Below are 21,522 nucleotides of genomic sequence, written 5' to 3' on the forward strand. Positions count from 1 at the left end.
AGCATTTTTAAAAATTATTTATTTATTTGTCTTAGGACGCGAGATTGTGTGTATGCACTCGCACAAGCATGGAGGGCAGGAAGTAAGGGTCTTAGGCAGTCTCCGTGCTCAGTGTGGAGCCCCAGTGTGGGGATTGATCTCATGACCTTGAATCACAGCCTGAGCTGAAACCAAGAGTTGCCAGCTTAACCAAATGTGCCACCCAGGCACCCCTCTAATGAGCACTTCTGAGTCCTTCCCATTAGTAGCATGAGGAGCATAAACAGAAAGAGAAATTATTACCTGTGGCAACATGACGTCCCATTCCAAATATGGCATAAATGATGGCAGGAAACAGAGACCCGTATAAACCAAACACAGGATGCACGGATGAAAGAATCGCAAAGGCCAACCCTGTCAAGCAGACCCAGGTAATTAGGACCTTCTGAAAATTCCAAGACACAGTCCACTACAAAGCAGAATGGATATTTATTTTAGTGACTAAAGGAACTACGACTTAATTGTTCCACTCGCTCAATGAGATTCTAGAGTTACCATCCTAAGTAAATAGAAATTCCCTCATTTAGTTCATATTTAAATTTCAGTTCTAAAAACCATTATTTTGGGACCACTACCTTTTCCCTGGATTACAGAGACGTCTATAAGAAAAGACTGGTCCAGAGAATCTTCCTGGTAAAAGTGATACCAACCTAAGGCAAAATATCTCCACACATACTTCGAGAAGCATTTCTACAGTTTTTTGGGATCATTTTCTCGGCACAGTAATATCTGTGGGGTAGGCAGGACTAGCAGCATTACTGCTGACAAGGGTCAGGAAAGCTGGGGCAAGCAGGACACACACTCAAGGTCGCCTGGCTGGCCGCTGGCCGGCGGATCTCAGACTGTGTCACAGGAGCAGGGTGACATGTGAACTGAGGCACTTCCCATCCTGGACCCCGACCTATTTCAGCCCTAGTTTCTTAGAGTGAAAAAAAAAACAATCAACTTTGTTTATTCAAAGAGTAGGTAAGGAGTAACCCATAACTGTTCATTTTTATTCCTCATTGATACCACTGCCTATATAGTTTGTATGTTATATACAAAGAGATACTTTTCTTAGATGTGTCTAAATGAGCACTAGTGGTTTACATGTGAGTACGAGCTCATTAAAGTTATCTTGCTAGTCATGGCTAGTTAAGCTAGGTTCTGACATATCCATCCAAGTCTATACAATTTATTGATAAGCATTTGATTGAACATAATACATTTTAGAAGGTACAAAGGGACTTGAGGAAGGAGGTAGCATTAGAATCTAGATTACCTGCATATGAGGTTAATTCATTATTCACCCTATGGTTCTAGGATAAATACTTATTTACTGTTTAACTTTTAGTGTTTTAAAATTAAGTTTAAAAAATTTTTTAAGAAATAAGCGGTAGTTAGACATCAAATATTTTTTTCAAGCACTACAAGACATTTCAGCTTTAATTAAAATATATAAAATGTTTACCAGTGACCATCCCTTCTTTATTTTTAAAAACCCATCTGGGGGCACCTGGCTCATTCATTAAATGTCTGCCTTCAGCTCTGGTCATAATCCCAGGGTCCTGGGATCCAGCCCTACATCGTGCTCCCTGCTTGGCGGGAGGCCTGCTTCTCCTTCTCCCACTCCCCGTTTGTGTTCCCTCTCTCTCTCTGTCTCCCTCTGTCAAATGAATAAATAAATAACCTTTAAAAAAATTTTTTAACTTAAAAAAGTCTGTATTGCTATTTACTTACAATGTATTCCTAAATGTCTGGTAAAAATAAATAAAAAGTGATTCTAGATGGTTCAGTGGCAGACTCTGCTCTAGAATTTCATACATGCAGGAAAAGAGGCAGCGTTCTGGATTTAGGAAGGACTATTTTAAGTGTTACCCCACCCTCCCCCCCCAAGAAAGCCCCTCCTGGCATTTATAGCTTATGCAACTTTGTACAAAAATTGTACATTGTATCAGTCACACAGAAAGCTAGAAAATAACTTTTCCCTTTCATTTTCAGAATGAGTTACCTGAAAAAACTACCTATCAAGAGACAGAATGCTGAATGTTTCCAGGTAAGAAAAAAATGTGGCCCACATTTCAGAAGATCAACCAGATCTACTAAATCAAGGATGGGGGCAAAGGAAAATTGCACACAGCATCTTTAACAAAAGATGAATGAATTATATGTGCATGAAATTTTGATAAATGTGATAAATATCAATAGGCCAAGAGTTGCCTTATTTGGCTACATTTGTATTCTATCTGCAACAGAAAATGTATAGACAGACCTAGAAGCTGTGAGATCCTCACCTCTCACCTAGTGAACAGCCAACTATTTATCTGTCAGCTTTATTAATTCCTTTCTCTCTCTCTCTCTTTCCCTCTCCCTCTCTCTCCCTGTCTTTCTTTAATCCCCTGCAATATCTATATATAGCAAAATCCATTCAAAAACAGAACTTCTTCAGACTTCATACTCTTATCAAATTGAAGTCAGGATAATCATGTAAAACATGTTTAATCCAAATCTTTAAGAGCTCTCTAAACCTAATAATGTAACTTTTAGTGTTTTAAAATTAAGTTTAAAAAAATTTTTAAGAAATAAGCGGTAGTTAGACATCAAATATTTTTTTCAAGCACTACAAGACATTTCAGCTTTAATTAAAATATATAAAATGTTTACCAGTGACCATCCCTTCTTTATTTTTAAAAACCCATCTGGGGGCACCTGGCTTATTCATTAAATGTCTGCCTTCAGCTCTGGTCATAATCCCAGGGTCCTGGGATATGAAATATAACTTCAGTAGATTCTACAAAAACAACCTCAAAAAACAGAAATACTGTTGTAGCCATTTCCTTCCTCTCATCTAACACCGAAACTGAGCTTTCCCTTTGAGCAACAGTGCCCTTCACCCTCCGCCAGAATCTGCTTCTTTGCTAAGACGGCAATGAGGAATGGGGGAACACAGATAAACAGTGCTTTAAAATACTCTTTCCACAAATCAGAACCATAAAACCCAAGTCGTCCTCCCCCACACACCTCCAAAATGCACAGTGGCCTGGGTAAAGTTTTCTTATTCTGTCTGATTCTTTTATTATTCTGGGTCACAAAATAAGCCACATACACATTTTCATACACGCGCATTCACCCAGCTAAAATATGGTAAACACTTCAAAAATGATGAAAATATTAACTAGCTTGAGTCACTTACAAATTAACAGAATTATCTACACTCTTCTCCAAGTTTATGAAACAGGGTATTTAATAAATTAAGAGCAGGATTACAACTCTCTAATTCTATTATTTGGGGAGGAAATACTGCAAATGCTAATAAATATTTGTATTACCTAATCTAACTTAGACTAGAAAAGAAGCAAGAGGACAAAAAGAAGGATCAAGAAATAAAAACAAAATAAATATCAGGCCAAAGGGTGCCAAAGGGGGATAGGAAAGAAACAGCAAAGGAAAGGAGATACAGAAGGAAAGGAAACAGATAGGAAAGAAACAGAAGAGAGGGGGGGAAGGGAGGGAGAGAGAAAGAGAGAGGGGAGAGAAAGAGAGATTGGAGGACAGAGCCCAAACCTTAAGGTCTTTAGAGGGGTGATTATTTTTAAAGATCAAAAATCATATATTGGTAAGGCAAGTCTGATGTAACCACAAAAGAATGGTCACTTTCTGAAGGACTGAAAGATGGTTTTTAAGAAAACATGTTTTGCACAGAAGCAGAATGTACTCTTTATTCCCACATCAACACCATCCCTAGCTTCAGGGTTTGTGAACACCACCAGACTTTGAGGGGCCCTGAGCACGATGTCACACATTTCCCACCATTCCCCTTGCCCCTAAACTCCAGGCCAGCTGCAAGGCAAATGGCTTCCCTAACAGTGCCTGACCCATGAGGGAGAGGCTGGTTGGTCACTCTTGAGTCTCCGCCTCTGCTCCTGATCTAATCTCTTGGTTGAAATGGCTAGAAAGTCACACTGTCACTACTGGTGAGAAAGAGAACTGTTTATCACAGAGAAGACAATGTTCGATACTTGAAGATACAGATTTTAATTTCTCTGTCAGCCATTTTATCCGGATTTACATGGTAGCAATTATTGAGAAAAATCCAAGAAGCCTGAAATTGCAGAAGATCTCATCTAAAAATTAAGTGATGTGTTGGAAGTTGGGGATCAGATGCTGGGATTAGACATAAAGCGCCACTCTGTTGGAGCCTCCATGTCCTGCTGGCTTAGGGTCTCACCTGTTTATGCTAAGGTCAGGCAGCTAGGACTCAGAAGCACGGGTTTTATTCCCCCGAAAACCGTGGTCAGTCTTTAAAAACTCTGTGAATTGAGTTTCTATATGAAGTAATAACTGAACTGTCTCATCAATCTCTCCAATTTCTAGTACACAAGAAAGAAGATATTTACAAAAATATCAAGAAGGCTGAACCCAGGCTGACCAGCTCATGGGAAGACCCCGGCCTTGGCGCCCAGCCTGCAGCTAACTGAAGCAGCTGCTAGATGGTTCCCCACTCTATGCAAATTAGAAAAAGGTGCCCCCTGCTGGATGATCAACACACCTTATTTGTGAGCTGTGACTGCCCCTTTAGATAAGCATAGACAGCTTTCCCTTATCTTCTGCAAAAACAGGAAGTTTTTAGTTTGGTCAATCTCAAAAATATTCATTTCTTAAAATCACATTAAAGCACTGTATTCAATTTAAGTTGCTAAGCAGAAAACAAACGTTCCTTTTCAGTTCTAGATGCTTGGGCCCACAGACGAATTGTTGCCTTTGGATAAGATAGAGGAACTCCAGGATTTGAGATAGACCCTAATAATCTATTCAACTGGGAGTGTGGGGGGAAGGTGGTGTTTCTCACCTACCCCCCTGCCCCCTGGTTTTATTTTAAAACTAAAGCCGAGATTCTAATCCTGGTTAAGTCATGCCACTTGATAAATTGTAGCATTATCCAAATGACACCCCCACAGTAAAGATACTTCATAGGAGTAAAAGCCAGTAACAAAAGCTTAATTATTTCTTATAAATGCCTAGGGGCTGGCAGTGGAAGTGGTGGCAGTGTGATGTCATGAATATTAAGGATCAAAAGTAATTTTGTGTGCATTTCAGAACTTATTCTAAGCCCAGAATTGCTAAAGATAGAAGGACTTAAAAATTCTCATTCCAAAGAGCGAGGACTAAGCACCAATAATCCCAGAAGGGTAAGAGAAAGTGTTTGGAATTTAGAGAAAGCACCAACAATAAAACTCAAAGAAAGGAAATGAAAGAGCCAATCCCGTGCTGCATTCCTTAATCACTGACTTAAGACTCTTATGACTAGCCTTTTTCATGAAAATGAAAGGGCCGCTTGTGTGGACAAAGGAAATGGAAGGCAAGGTGATCCTGCAGTACTTTTCCAGGTTAACAGTTAAAAAGGAAAAAACGCTACGTAATGAAAAAAGGTTTTGTGCGGTTCTGCTCTCCCTCACTGTCTTCTTCCCTCACTGTCTCTCTCCTCCTTTCTCTCTTCCCCACCTTCTCCTTTCCTCTTTCTCTACTTTTATAGCATTTTTAAAAGATTTTATTTATTTGGGAGAGAAAGGCAGACCAGGAGTCAGGTGGAGGGGCAGAGGGAGAGCGAGAAGCAGGCTCCCCACTGAGCAGGGAGCCCTATGCGGGGCTAGGTCATGATTTGAGCTGAAGGCAGATGCTTAACTGACTGAGCCCTCTCTCTTTCTCTGTTTTAACATAATCTGATATTTTCTGACTCAGAGAAGGTGGTAGAAATATCTAGAATGAAGACATTAGGACAGTAGGAACATAAGAACATTGAATCCTAGCAATCAGCCTAGCAACTACACATTCTAATGGAAATGAACTGAATAGTCATCAATATGGAGACCATTAGATGAATTACGGTATAACAGAACTATGGAATATAATGTAGCTATGAATTAGACCCATATCCATTAACCTGGAGACATGTCCATTATACATTGTTAGACATGACTGATGAAGTTCTCGAACCTAGATGAGGTTCGGTGGGGTGAGGTTCGGAGCCGACGGCTAAAGAAAGAATTCTTAAGACGTCTCTGGTGCAAAAAGGTGGTTTATTAGAGCACGGGGACAGGACCCGTGGGCAGGCGGAGATGCGGCTGCCCCGAGTTGTTGTTAGGGTAGGCGTGTTATATACCTTGCGGTTGGGGGGAGGTGGTGAAGGGATGGGAGATTTCGACAGAGCTCTCACGTGCTAAGGTGGGCCTACAAGGTGCCGGGGGGAGTCCTTGCCCTTATGGCTTGATCAATGTCATTTTTAGGTCAGGCATTAACATCAAGATAGTTGGGAAATTCTTAGTGGGGTATTATGACCCTGCTGTCATTCACATTCCCTTCTACCTCAGTCTCCTCCAGTTTATGGTGGGGAGGGGGACATTAGGGCTTCAGGACATGAGAGTTATCTGCCTCTGGAAATTTGTGCTATTGATAAGGTAACCTCCCTGTTTAGATCTCTAGAATACCTGTAGAGCAAGGGAGATTCCTGTTCTGCAGGACCGCGATCCCTGCAAGTTAACTATTTATCGTTTTATGGCAGTCAGGGGTGCCTGAGGAATGCTACACATATGGAGGGGAGCGGGTGAAGAGGGGGTGCAAGGCGCCAGCTTCTACTCTGTCCTCAGCCAGCCTCCTGCTCCCTCATCAATGACGAACAGGTTATAGGCATATATTTTTTATGTAATACTTTTAGGTTAAAATCCAAGAAAGAGGATTATACTTCTTTTTACACATCTTTGAAACTTTTTTCACATTTTACATTGTTTATAAAACTATACAACTTACACATTTTTGATGGAGACTTTTAAAAGCAACCTTAATATTATCCTTAATATTAGAGAAGTCATTACATTTTTTTCTAATGGAAGCAAGGTGATGAGATTTGTTTTTTAAGCAATCACTCTGGGGGTTATGTGGAAGACACACAAGACTGGTGGAAAGAATAACAGTTAGGGAGCTCCTGCCAATATCCAGGTAGTTGCAGTAGAGAAAGAAAGTACAGTTCCATCACATATAAAGGCACATTACACACAGTCAAAAAACAAATCAGTTCCCTGACCTGTGGCTTTAGCACAGAGCACTTTCTTCCTAGACCATGTCACAGGGCCAAAGCTGACTGACTGGATGTAAGTGGATGTAACAGGAGCCTGCTAACATCCTGGTTTCCGCCCGAAGAGACCAGGCAGGTCAGCTTAAGAAGGGTGAAGGCCTGGTTAACACCAAAGTTCCAAGAGTGAAAAAACTGCCAGATGCACAGGAAGCGAATTAAGAGAAAAGGGCATAAAGAAGCCAAGGCCGAAGTCTGTGGCAGTTCCATAGAAACAGTATGCATGACAAAGAACAGAAATGTCCTTTGAAATAAATAAAATCTTAAAAAATAAAATGAAAAGTTGTAGGAAACCTCCTACATTGCTGGTGGGAATGCAAACTGGTGCAGCCACTTTGGAAAACAGGATGGAGTTTCCTCAAAAAAGTTGAAAATAGAGCTACCCTACAATCCAGCAATAGCACTACTGGGTATTTATATTTACCCTAAAGAAACAAATGCAGTGATCCGAAGGGACATGTGTACCCAAATATTTATAGCAGCAATGTCCACAATAGCCAAACTATGCAAAAAGCCTAGATGTCCATTAACAGATGAATGGATAGAGAAGACGTGAGATATATATGTACACACACACACACACACACACACACACACACACTGGAATACTATGCAACCATCAAGAGAAATGAAATCTTGCCATTTGCAACCACGTGGATGGAACTAGAGGGTATTATGCTGAGCGAAATAAGTCAATCAGAGAAAGACAATTATCATATGACCTCCTTGATATAAGGAATTTGAGAGGCAGAGTGGGGGGTTGGGGGTTGGGGAAGGAAAAAAATGAAACAAGATGGATCGGGAGGGAGACAAACCATAAGAGACTCTTAATCTCCCAAAACAAACTGAGGGTTGCTGAGGGTAGGGGGGTATGGAGAGGGTGGTTGGGTATTGGGGAGGGTATGTGCTATGGTGAGTGCTGTGAAATGTGTAAGCTTGACTATTCACAGACCTGTACCACTGGGGTAAATAATACATTATATGTTAATAAAAATAATTAATAAAAAATAAGACAAAAAACAAAAACAAAAAAGACAAACAAACACAAAAAGAAATGTCCTTTCAATTGGATAACAGAAGAGCCACTGAAGACCTATTCCCCAGCACTGCTGGGGAATAGAGGGCATAGGAACCCGGGGCAGGGGAGTGAAGTTTAAGGAACGGTCCTGAGGGAGGAGAGGCAGGAAACATGAACCAACCCCCAAAAAGCCTTATTAGTGAAGAGAAGAGAAAAAGGCTTAGGGCCAAATGGAGACAGGGATGAAGGAAAGAAGAGTTTGTTTATTTTCTTATTAGTTTTAAGACAGGATACACATGTCCCTTGGGCAATCAGGGATTTTTGTTGTTGTTGTTTTTAGAGAGGGAGAGAGAAAGAGAGAGAAGAGAGGCAGAGGGAGGAGAGAGAGAGAATCCCAAGCAGCCTCCATGACCAGTGCAGAGCCCACTGCAGGGCTTGATCCCACAACCCTGAGACTTTGACCCAAGCCAGAATCAAAAATTGGATGCCTAACCAACTGAGCGATCCAGGCGCCCCTGGGCAGTCAGTTTTATGAGCCCAAAAAAGATAAATTTACAACATAAATTTAGTTACAAAGTTGAGTATTTATTTACACTGAGAAATCATGCTAAATTATAAATTCTAAAAAGCTGACAAACTCCACGACCAAATAGCCATAAAGAATAATATACTATTTGTATTAATTAACTGCCTGATACATCTCTATACTTCTTTTTCCCCCTTATAATTTTAGGCTAGGATGTTCTTTGAACACTTCTTCATCTGACGACTTTTAGCATCTGATAGTTGCTATCAAGAGGAGGAAGATAAATTTGGCTTTCCTCTTGCACATCAGACATTTCTAATATATCATTTCAAGTGTTCTCGGCCTCGCCCGTCTCCCAGAGCTCTGCGGGGGCTGTCTGACTTCATGTGGTGCAGTTTGACAGCTTCGCTTTTTCTCACCCTGGTGTTTCTCTGTTGACACCTGCTCTACAATTCTGTTAATGCCCAGACTCCCACATGTCAGCTCAGAGGAGAACCCAAAGGGTGTGTCTTCAACCTGTGACAGAAAAAACTAGTGCATGCAACTTTCCTCATTTCTCCCAACTGAAAAATGGTCTGGAGGTGCATACCTTCTTGGGGAGCACGGCCCCCATGCCAGAGCCATGTGACATCCTTGGAGAAAGCCAGCCCCCTTATAGGCATCTCTCGCCCCCACTGTCTCTCCCTAACAGTCCCTCCCCCGGCCCTCTGGGCTTGCATTCCTTAATTACAAAGTTGCACAGAAGCTCTCTGACTCAGGCTCCAGTTGGGGGGAGAATCAGACTAAAGTCACCGTTGTATTTAAGTTTGTATTTTATTACTTGATAGATTAGAAATTTTTATTTTAGTTGTGTAACTAGTTACTAAGATCACATGTAATTCAAACTGTCAAACTGAGAAAGCCTCTTCTGAGATTCTTGATAGCTGTAAGATTTCAGGGCATTTCAAGTTTTCTTGCGCAGAAAATTTAAATATGACTTGAGAACTGCTGACATTAATTACCTAGTTTCTTGATAACGCTCTTGTTATATTACTATCCGATTAGTGTTATTTGATCTCTGTCAGTGTCAGCCGTTTGTGGCAACCTTATCTTAGCCAGATCCCAAAAATATCTGCAGTCATGCCAATGCCACCAGAAGAGGCAGGGCCTAAGGGAAGCTGAGTTGGGAAGAGCCAGCATTCTTAATTAACTTCTGTTAAAATATCTCACCTGGGAAATTCTGCAAAAATACATGACCATGTGAAGACAACTGACCCTGGAAGGAGCACAAGCAAAGGGAGATGCAGTATTGAAGAGGACAGATGGTAAGCATGGAAATACACGTATGATGTGTTTTGTATGTGAATTACCAAGGGCAATGGGAGGACAATGAGCCTCCATGTGAGAGGCGTGTCTGGGGGGTAATGCCCTTGAATGAGAGAGTAAGCTTTAATTTTTTTAAAAGATTTTATTAATTTACTTGACAGAGAGAGATCACAAGCAGGCAGAGAGAGAGAGAGGAGGAAGCAGGCCCTCCACCAAGCAGAGAGTAGGATGCGGGGCTCAATCCCAGGATCCTGGGATCATGAACTGAGCCTAAGGCAGAGGCTTTAACCCACTGAGCCACCCAGGCGCCCCAAGAGAGCAAGCTTTTAAGAAAGACGAACAAGTTACGAGAATATCTTGTGAACATTTTGGAAGTGTGGATTTTTATTCCCTAAGGAAGAGGGGTTCCTAAGGATGCACTGGTAAAGGCTGGCCATGAAGCTATCATTGGGAATAACAAGCCAGAGAGGACACACACTGTGTACTAGAGGAAGGGAAAGAGAAGGAGAAGTGATAAAGGAAGGGTCTGATTTTTGTGACGATGAAGAATCATAGGAACCAGAGGCAAGTATGCAAGTATACACTCAAATACTCAACATATGCCATTTCTTTGCTTCTTCTTACTGTAATTATGGGGACTCTGAGACCCACTAATTAGGAAGAGAAAGAGACGGCAACAGTGGTCTCTGGTTTCCCTGTCTTGAACTGGGTCAGTATGAAGGACTTTCTCTGGAACACTTCCATCCTTTAATATTTTTAATACTAGAGTTATTACCTAACTATATTCAAAACTGTAATTTTCAGGGTGGGGGAAGAAAAGAAGTAATCCTTGAACTTTAGTGACATAATTATATAAGTAAACGTCAGACCAGGCCTGTGAGATTATATCACTTTTCAGGCTGTAATGGTTTAAGTCATTTCAAAAATGGATTATGTACAGCCCCCATGCTCAGAAAGGGTTAATTTACTCCTTAAAGATAGCCCAGCTACTTCTGGGAGGGCTTCATTAGCTCACCAGTTTCAAGTGGCTAAGTGTGTTAAGAACAAACAGTAAGGCCCCATGAAAATGGGGACCTGTTTGAGCAGAGGAAAAGCATACTTCGCTAATCCCTGGCTCCAGACAAAACCAAGGAGCCCTTGTCTGTGCAGACCAGCGCAGACAGCCACAGTCCGGGGTTGGCACTCCTGCCTCACATACTGCAGCCTCAGAGATGGGAGTGGCTTGGCCACACAAATTGTACCAGAGCAATAATGAACCTCCTGTCTGCCCAGTGCCATCCTCCAGCAATGCCCCCAGTTTACACACAACAAGCTACATGAGAATGATCATGAACCCACCGGATACAAACAGTCCTCAGAATGTTCTCTGACCCAGTCACGGATGTAAGTGCTGGCTCACAGCACTTTTGGCTCTCTTTGCCTCGAGAGCCAAAGAGAACAATACAATGAGCTTAAAATGCTAATTCGCTTATTTGGCACCTCTTCCCATTCCCTTTCGGATTTGTTTTCATTTCTGTTTCTGTTTTTTAACTGGGTAGACAGGGAAGGAAAGAGAAGTGGGAGAGAGACAGAGGACGTGCACATTCATACACTGAGTACCTGCAGATGTTCAAGGACATCTGTCTAGCAACTGGTATCAGTGACGGCTAGAAGGAAGACTTGAAGTACCATCCTGGCGAATTGGGAGGGCACCCTTGTTCTGTAAGATGCCTAGAATTTCTCTAGAAATTCCGAAACTCCAGAGTTTCGGAAGACTGTAGGCAACACTGATTATTTTCCATCTTCTTACCTTTCTTTTACCTCCAAGGAACAGGACTCAAACCTAGGCGTAGGACCTAGGCATAGGAGGGCATCTACCTTGAATGAAACACATACAAGGTGCCATGCACTTGAGGTACAGCAATTAACAACCCAGATAAAAATCCCTGCTTTTCTGGAGTTTACGTTCTCGTGGGAAATAGAAGTCAGCAATCATAGCATCAAAAGAACAGCATTTATTAAACACTTCTTTGGTACTAGATACTGCCCTGAGTACTTTATTGTCTCTCATTTAGTCTCCAAAGTAACTCTATGTACTAGGTGTTATTATTCCCCTTGTACATACAGGAACACTTAATCTTAGAGCAGCTAAAGAACTTGACCAAGTGATGTAGAATTCAAAATTGAGGCCTTTCCGATAGTTATCCTATAAGTACTTAAACCTTTTACTGTGTACCCAAATTCACCTTCAGTTTCATTAGAGATATAAAGGAACATGGGATATGAACTATAAGGTTCTTGCCTGAAACAATTACATGTGCAGTTTATAGAATGATCAGTATGGTCAAAGTTCAGAGATGACAGAGAAATATCAGAGCCCTAGTCCCAGAAAGTTTTTTTGAAAGGTAAGAATTGAAGTGGGGGTTGAGAATAGAAAGAATTTTTTTCCACAAGTTGCCCTCATTCCTGAAGAGTTGTGAAGCATTTTGTTTTGGTACATCTGAGTTTATCAATAAAAATATTTTCCAGGGACACGTGGGTGGCTCAGTGGGTTAAGCCTCTGCCTTTGGCTCATGATCCCAGGGTCCTGGGATCAAGCCCCGCATGGGGCTCTCTGCTCAGCGGGGAGCCTTCTTCCCTTCCTCTCTCTCTGCCTGCCTCTCTGCCTACTTGTGATCTCCGTCTGTCAAATAAACAAATAAAATCTTTAAAAATATATATATTTTCCAGGGGTTCTGTCAAATTTCACATGATTGGTTTATTCTTTAAGTCCTAGGAATTCTACGTTTCATAACTACATTTTACCATGTCAACCACACTCTTCCTAGTACTCTAGTATTCCTGGGGCACTATGATGCTCAGGGACCATGACTTCTCATTCCCCTTTGCTAGTTCTCAGCCACTGAAATGTCAGTGTTCCCCAAAGTCGTTTTGTTTCTGGTTTCTTTTTTTGTTCTATGAACTAATGATGAATGATCCCATCCAACCCTATGAATATAATCTTTCCTGAAGGGAATTTCTCCTAACTAGTCATTCCTAACTAGTCTCTTGCCTCTGCCAAACATGTAACAGAAGCTGCTGCCAGAATGATTATTCAGTGACACAAACCTTTGTCACACACTGGCATCCCTCAAGATCCATCAATGCTCTCCGTCACCTTGGAAAATAAGTCCAAACACTTTATCCATGTTACTGAAGCCTTCTGTGGTGTGGGCCCTTCTATCCTCTCCAGCTACAACTCCCACTGAATGAGATTACTGATGACTGTTTAAATGAACTGTTCTTTTATTCTTCTTATCTTTTCATATGTTTTTTTCTCCTGTCTGCAGTGCCCTTCATCTATGGACTACCTGGGAAACTATTGTTTAGCCTTCAAGACCCAAAGTATAGTTTCCTCTTGAAAATTTCCTTAACTACAAACCTCAACCCTACTCCAGCAAGACTTGATCATGCCATACAATGCAACTGTATATTCTTCAATTATATACTACCAAAATTATTGCAATTATCTAGCTTTTGTGTCTAGGACTCCAATGAGATTGTGAGATCTATTGTTAAAGCAGAGAATAAAAACTATTTCCATTTATAAGTAAACTATTAGGTGTCAAGCAAGGTACTGGGATCTTTATCATGAGACTCTGATAAAGACAGGAAGGGTCCTAGAAATGAAGTGATACATTTACCCAGATTTACCAGATACCCATTTACCCTGGATCTGAGAAGACAAACAAAGGATCAGAGACAAAGAAAGGTACTGGTTACAAGGCAGATGGAGACATAAGCAAGGTCAGGTAGTCAAGAAACTATAAACAGTTCAGGAAATGAGGTTAATAAGTGGTTCACTGTGGAGACCAGTACCAACCCAAAGGTTCTGAAGGCCAGTTTTCTAGGGGGTGCTAACCACATCGGGCAGAGTATGACTGCGAGTTTTGAGACTTCTCGTAGTTCCTGATGTTCTTTCCCCTTGACCATTCTACCTGAGTAAATCTGAACAGGAATTGCCCCCTGGCATCTTTCAGTGTTTTTTTTTCTGAGTACCGCATTTCCTTAACACCGATGTAGAAAACACTAGACCACGGAGCAGCAGAGTGCAAGAAATTTTGTCCCACGTTACATTAATTGCTGGCTCATGCTTCTGCCTTCTCTTCTTCAGCCAGGTGTATTTTCTCACTGCCTTCACTGGGCTCAAGTCCACCCACCAAAATTTGAAGCCTGATCATATACTGGGTAGAAAATTAGAAAAGACACTGAGATCTGTCCATGCTGCTGGCTTCCTAGATTGTAACGCAGACCCTTTTTACCCGGAACCTTGGACCAAGGTCCTAATCTGGCATTGCTCCTGGGTTTCATCTTAGCTTCGAACACTTTATTCCCCAGTTTTACCTTTTATCCTGCTCTCACGGGTGGACATCCAGGTGCTAAACTTTCCACTCACCAGGATGAATTTGCTTCTCCCAGCTCACCTTCCTGAACTTGACTTCAGTCCTACCTTCTCAAATGGCTTGATTCTATCCCGCTCTCTCCTGTTACAGCTCCAACCTCAGTTCAAACAATGGAGCAGTTCTCAGACCTCTTCTCCCTGCTGCCCTCTACCTCCCAAGAGAAGGGCTACTAATTGGAGAGGTGAAAGTTGAACGCTCCAATGAGGACACATTTCTCTCTCTTTTTTTTTTTTTAATTTTAATTCCAGTATATTTAACATACAGTGTTAGTTCCAGTTATACAATACAGTGATTCCACAATTCTATATACTACTCAACATTCATTGTGATGTATACTCTTAATCCGAAAAGACAAATTTCTTGATGGGCAAAAGTATGTCCACACATGTATGTTTTTCTCTCTTCTATGCTCCTAATATGATAAAAAGACCAGGGCCTGCCTCAAGGTAAGCAATGATACATTTTTCTCTCACTCTCTGGTCACAAGCACATCTAAACCTCAGTTCTAGGTTGATTTTTGACACAATTCAGCTTAGCTAGAGCTGCACTTTAAGCAGTAATGCAGCAGATAAAGTGGGACACTGGTTGCCTTCCCCTAAATGTTACCTGTATACATAGTTCCCTTGAGATCCTCTCCAGAGAAAGAATGATGAACAGGACTTGATTTCTTAAAATGCCATTTCATATAATAATACCATATGTCTATACAAATCAAGTCTTGCCAGCTGTTTAAGACTGCCACTTGGATCTCTATATTTGCTCAGTTTTTACCACCAATTCATTTCATGTTATGTTATATAGATGGGCTTGTACTACTTCTCATGTTCCTAAATAAAAACACATTCTTTGGCAGCTGCCTAGCTTAAACAACCTACTCACAGCAGAAAGTGGCTGAAACCAATACTCTACAAACTTTCATTAAGAAAATGTTCCCACCCTTATGTACCCACACCAGATTGAGATCTTTAAGGCTGAATAACAAGATCATATTCTTATATACTTTGTACAAATTTCTGAGGAAGGGAAAATAACAAGGCACTTGTGGGCTGGATTGTTGTCTTATACTTCTCTGTCTCTTTCCAAGAACATAGCAAAATACTGTGTATTCTTTCAAGTATGTTTTTTAATAGAAATGAATAAAGCACCCTAGGAAGACAGATTAGTATTCTTGAAAACAAAATAATTAGGTGGCAGTAGGTACTTCCAAGAACTACACATAAGAAATCAAACCCAAACTGTGTGGGTAATGATGAAAGTTTATTTCCCTCTGGTAACTGGTTTGTGGTGGTCTTAGAATTGTTATTAGCAAACCACAGTATAATCAACTGTCTGATTCACAGCATCAGTGGGCTCAGGGATAAGCAATATCACAAGTGGGTCTCCCAGAGTAAATTTACATATATTCAAGAACCACAACTACAGGCAAACAAAATCCCTATAGACACACATTCTCTAGGTTCACAGAAAAGACTGTTAATCAAAGATCATTGGTTCTATTCACTAGAAAAGTTAAGGCAAATCATATCATTCTTTCACACCATACATAGCTTGTTATACAGTTGAGAGCTCAATAAGAGTGAAAATAAAGAAATTACCATGACCAAGAAGCTTCAGGATGAACAGACTAAAAGCTGATAAAGCAGAAGGAGTTAGAGACTGAAAGTTTCCATGGGGAGAGTAGTCAACAAAAGCAGAGTGAACATAAGAAAATTTGGTCCTGTCTTCTCAATTATGATTTTTTTCAATGTCAACAAACATTTGAGTACCTACTAGGCAATAGGAGCTGAAAGGGTTTCCCAGGACTCAGGACTTTCATTGCTGAAACCAGGATGGTTGATCACTCTAGACTATAAATAGCCCCTGTCCTCAAGGAACTTGAACTAAAGGGGGGAAATCAATACAAATCGCAAACGAATGCAATAGTTAGTTTAGCGGATAAGTGAGAGTACTATGGGGGAACAAAATCTGTAATTCTCAACCCTAGCAACTCATTTTACTTCACTTTATTATCAGTTGAGGAAGCTAACTAAGGCCCAGGAAATTAAATGATTTTCCCTAAATGAAATTCCCCAAAATTCTAATTTAGTTGGTCTAGCAGTTGAGAATAGGTTTTAAATGCCAAAAGAGATTCTTCTTTTTTTTTAATTATATTATGTTAGTCACCATACAGTACATCATTAGTTTTTGGTATAGTGTTCCATGATTCATTGTTTGCATATAACTCCCAGTGCTCCATGCAATACATGCCCTCCTTAATACCCAACACAGGGCTACCGCATCTCCCTCATCCCCCCTACTCTGAAACCATCAGTTTGTTTCCTGGAGTCCATAGCTTCTCATGATTCATCTCCTCCTCTGATTCTCCCCCCTTTATTTTTCCCTTGCTTTTCCTCATGTCCACCATGCCATTCCTTATGTTCCACATATAAGTGAAACCATGTGATACTTGTCCTTCTCTGCTTGACTTATTTCACTTAGCATAATCCCCTCTAGTACCATCCATGTCGATGCAAATGGTAGGTATTCATCCTTTTTGGTGGCTGAGTAATATTCCATTGTATATAGGAACCACATCTTTATCCATTCATCTGTTGAAGGGCATCTTGGCTCCTTCCAGAATTTGGCTATTGTGGTCTTGTTGCTATGAACACTGGGGTACATGTGTCCTTTCTTTTCACTACACCTGTATCTTTGGGGGTAAATATCCAGTAGTGCAATTACTGGGTCATAGGATAGCTCTATTTTTAACTTTTTGAGGAAACTCCATACTGTTTTCCAAAGTGGCTGCACCAACTTGCATTCCCACTAACAGTGTAGGAGAGTTCCCCTTTCTCCACATCCTCTCCAAAATTTGTTGTTTCCTGCCTTGTTAAGTTTTGCCATTCTAACTGGTGTAAGTGGTATCTCAGTGTGGTTTTGATTTGAATTTCCCTGATGGCTAATGGTGTTGAACATTTTTTTCATGTTTTGTTAGCCATTCATATATCTTCTTTGGAGAAGTGTCTATTGATGTCTTCTGCCCATTTTTTGACTTGATTATTTGGTTTTGGAGTGCTGAGTTTGAGAAGTTCTTTATAGATCTTGGATACTGGCCCTTTATCTGTAATGTAATTTGCAAATATCTTCTGCCATTCCGTGGACTGCCTCTTGATTTTGTTAATTGTTTCCTTTGCTGTGAAGAAGTTTTTTACCTTGATGAAGTTCCAAAAGTTCATTTTTGCTTTTGTTTCCCCTACCTTTGGAGATGTGTCCTAAAAGAAGTTGCTGTGGCCGATGTCAAAGAGGTTACGGCCTATATTCTTCTCTAGGATTTTGATGGATTCCTGTCTCACACTGAGGTCTTTCAGCCATTTCAAGTTTATCTTTGCATATGGTGTAAGATAATGGTCAAATTTCATTCTTCCATATATAGTTGTCCAATTTTCCCAGAACAATTTATTGAAGAGACTATCTTTTTTCCCTTGAGAATTTTTTTCCTGCTTTGTCAAAGATTAGTTGACCATAGAGTTGAGGGTCCATATCTAGGCTCTTAATTCTGTTCCAGTGATCTATATATCTGCTTTGGTGCCAGCATCATGTTGTCTTGGTGATCACAGCTTTGTAATATAGCTTGAAATCGGGCAACATGATGCCCCCAAATTTTGTTTTTCTTTTTCAACATTTCCTTGGCAATTCAGGGTCTTTTCTGGTTCCATACAAATTTTAACATTGTTTGTTCCAGCTCTTCGAAAAATGCCATTGTTATTTTGATCGGGATGGCACTGAAAGTATAGATTGCTCTGGATAGCATAGACATTTTAACAATGTTTATTCTTCCAATTCATGAGCATGAAATGTTTTTCCATCTTCTTGGTCTTCTTCAACTTCTTTCATAAGTTTTCTGTAGTTTCTAGAGTAGAGATCCTTCTTTTAAAAGATTTTATTTATTTATTTATTTATTTGACAGAGAGAGGCAGCGAGAGAGGACCACAAGCAAGAGGAATGGGAGAAGAAGCAGCAGGCTTCCCGCTGAGCAGGGAGCCTGATGTGGGGCTCAATCCCAGGACTCTGGGATCGTGACCTGAGCAAAGGCAGACACTTAACTACTGAGCTACCCAGGCACCCCTAGAGTACAGATCCTTTACCTCTTTGGTTAGGTTTATCCCGATGTAGCTTATGGTTTTTGATGCTATTGTAAAGGGAATTGGGTATAATTCCTATAATGGGAATTATACTATATAATGTATAGTTACATTATAGGAAAGCAACTGATTTCTGTGCATTGGTTCCACATTACTGAATTGCTGTTTCAGTTCTAATATGCAGCCAAGGTTAAGAACCACTGAGCTACAGGGTCATGATCTCAGGGTCCTAGGATCGAGTCCCGCATTGGGCTCACTGCTCAGCAGCAGGCCTCCTTCTCCCCTCTCTCTCTGCCTGCTTCACTGCCTACTTGTGATCTCTGTCAAATAAATAAATAAAATCTTAAAAAACAAAACACTGAGCTAAACCCAGCCCTTATAGGTGCTAAGATACAATCAGGTGAAGATATAATCTATATAGAGTGAATCCAGGGGGAAAGGCTATCCATTTAAGAAGAAGCAGTATGTGCAAATGTCCTGAGGCAAAACAAGCATGATCCTTTAGAACACTAAGCAGTTCAGTGTAACCAGAACATAGGGTGAATAAGTAGTGATGTGGTTGGAAAAGTGAGATCCAGATATTGAGCGGCTTTCAAAATCATCTTCAGAAGTGCAGTGCTATCTAATGAGAGAAAATTTGGCTATTTATAGCCATAACTACCTTCTAAATAGTATATGCTTTTATATTAAATATGTTGTTCTTTGAATACTTATGAATTTGGACAATCATGGTGCCATGAGCTGAGCCTGAGAACATCCTGCCCTAGTTCTGATGAGACTGAATAAGAGGAATGAAGTGGTACTAATGGAAAAGAATAGCAAGTGTTGGGGAATATGATAAATTGGCAAGTCCACGCCCATAGAAAGGATACAAGCACCAATAAACTTCAGCCTACGGTGTTCATTTAGAGATATGAGTCACTTGTTTTTAAATGATTACATTTAAATAAAGGGGGAAAGCCTCTCAGTTTTAAAATGAAGTCTTCTGATATTCAAATGTCAGCTCTCAACACGATCCACGTCAATAAACACACACCTGAGGTTTCAGTTCCAGGGACACATGAGTGAAGTGATGAGAGGAAAGATGGTTGGGGAAGTGAGAGAGAGACCAATGAAACAAGGGTGTTCTATGGAGTCAAACCAAAAAAGGTCCAAAAGCCACTGGCAGAGGTGTAGCTGAAGGAATTTAAGACAAACATCCCCATCTAACTAAAAAAATTTTTGTTGAAGTTTGAAATAAAGAATACAGAACAATACTATAAACAAGAAGACATTCTAACTGACATGGAAGAAATGATGGTGGCTTTTAATTAAGATAAAAGCATGGGCTCAGGAGCCAGAAAGACAAATATTAGAACACCACCTCTATAAAACTAATTAATTAATTAATTAAATTTTAAAATTTAAATAGTAAATGCTCCAGATTTGAGCAAATATGCCTTTAAACTCCTTCTGAGAGAAAACTTACATTCTTTCTCTGTTTTTGGAGATGGAAATCTTATTATGTACTTAAAATATAAATATCCAAGAAGATAACTTCCAGCTAAAGTAACCCTGTACAACTGCCTAAGGCTGAAAAATAAAGTAAAACAAAAAAGAGGCTTTTTGGGAAAAAAAAAAAAACCCTCTGCTTTATAGAAACTGTACTACTTGGCACTACAAACAAACTAATCCATTTTCTTTCCTTAGTAAAATACAGATAATCATAGTATCAAACTCTTAGATTATTCTGAAGTTTAATTAATATAATACGCAATGCATGTTTAGGACCATTTGTGGCACATTTTAAGCACTCAGCAAATAAAACAGTACTTGTTAAGTACAATAGTGCAATATTAATATCGAGGTCTAATATCTAATTAATATCTATTAATACATTAATACCATTGGTCACAAGGGCAATGGACATCAGGTATATTTAAGAGATGCTAAGAGGAAAGAATTTAGAGAACCTCCTCAGCTGAATACAGTTGTTAAGGGGGAAGGGCTGTAAGGATCATTCCCAGACTTCTGGTAGAGACAACTGGTAGATGGGGGTGACTCTCCATATCATATAGAATAGAGGATAAGGACTGATTTTGAGAGGGGAAAGTCATGTGTCCAGCTGTAAATACATCCCTGGGAGATATTAAGGTGATGTTTAATAGGTAGCTAGATATTTACATCTAGGACAAAAAAAGAGAATATTGTGCTAGAAATCTATTTTTACAACTCACCAACAGAAAAGTGGGAACTGAAGCCACAGAAATGGATTAGCTCATAAGAAACAAAACGTATAGAGAAAAAGATGATTGAGAACAAAGACTAGAGGAATAGGGTATTGTGTTTTTTATTTATAGAAATGGTGTGAAGCTGAGACAGACCTATGCTGCTGAGCTCATGGCTACGGAGGGACGTAGAGTCATGCCTGGTGGGCAGACATCTCTAGTGGCAGAAAAGTTAGAAAAGCTCCTGGGAGGCTGCCTTCTCTTGGGCTTAGAATGGCAAAGGATAGATACGCACAGTGCTGCCCTGAGCAGGGGTGGTTAGGATTAGAGACGGCATTTACTGTCATTGAGGACAGCAGAGCTGAGAAGGAAGGGGAATAAACGGTGTGAAGATGAGTAAGCCTGGTTACAGACCTGCGGCACTCCACTTTTCACTTTTATTGCCTCCTAGCCTCTAGTAAAGTCTCATCCAAACATCTGAAAACATCTGATCCGCGTGCTCCCTCTGCCACATGGTACAAGTAATACAAGCTATTGTTCATTGATGCTCAGGGCCAGTGTTCAAACACATCTCCTCTCCCTCTTTCCTCTGAAAGGGGGGCAGTGAGACACTCTGAACACCTCCCAGGGGCAGAGCCCTCTTCCGCTCTCAACCGGAATCTCCCGGTTTTTATTTCATCAGCAAGGTGACATGTTGTCATGGGAAGGGGCACCTGAGGGCTGGATGGGAAGGGAGGCTAGGGCATTCTGTTGCCCAGAGTCAGTCCCAGTCCTACTCAG

At 40.5% G+C, this 21,522-nt stretch overlaps 1 protein-coding gene across 1 annotated transcript in view; it reads right to left on the bottom strand.

Annotated features, from left to right (window-relative positions):
- The window catches only part of SLC26A7 (solute carrier family 26 member 7), a 122,404-nt gene that overhangs the window by 92,923 nt on the left and 7,959 nt on the right, over window positions 1-21,522 (bottom strand). The window contains exon 3 of the mRNA XM_044247106.1: window positions 283-393. Within this exon, the coding sequence (XP_044103041.1) occupies window positions 283-393 (111 nt within the window). The remainder of the gene's footprint in view (window positions 1-282; window positions 394-21,522) is intronic.

Source organism: Neovison vison, chromosome 4, assembly GCF_020171115.1.
Source record: "Neovison vison isolate M4711 chromosome 4, ASM_NN_V1, whole genome shotgun sequence".
Taxonomy (NCBI): domain Eukaryota; kingdom Metazoa; phylum Chordata; class Mammalia; order Carnivora; family Mustelidae; genus Neogale; species Neogale vison.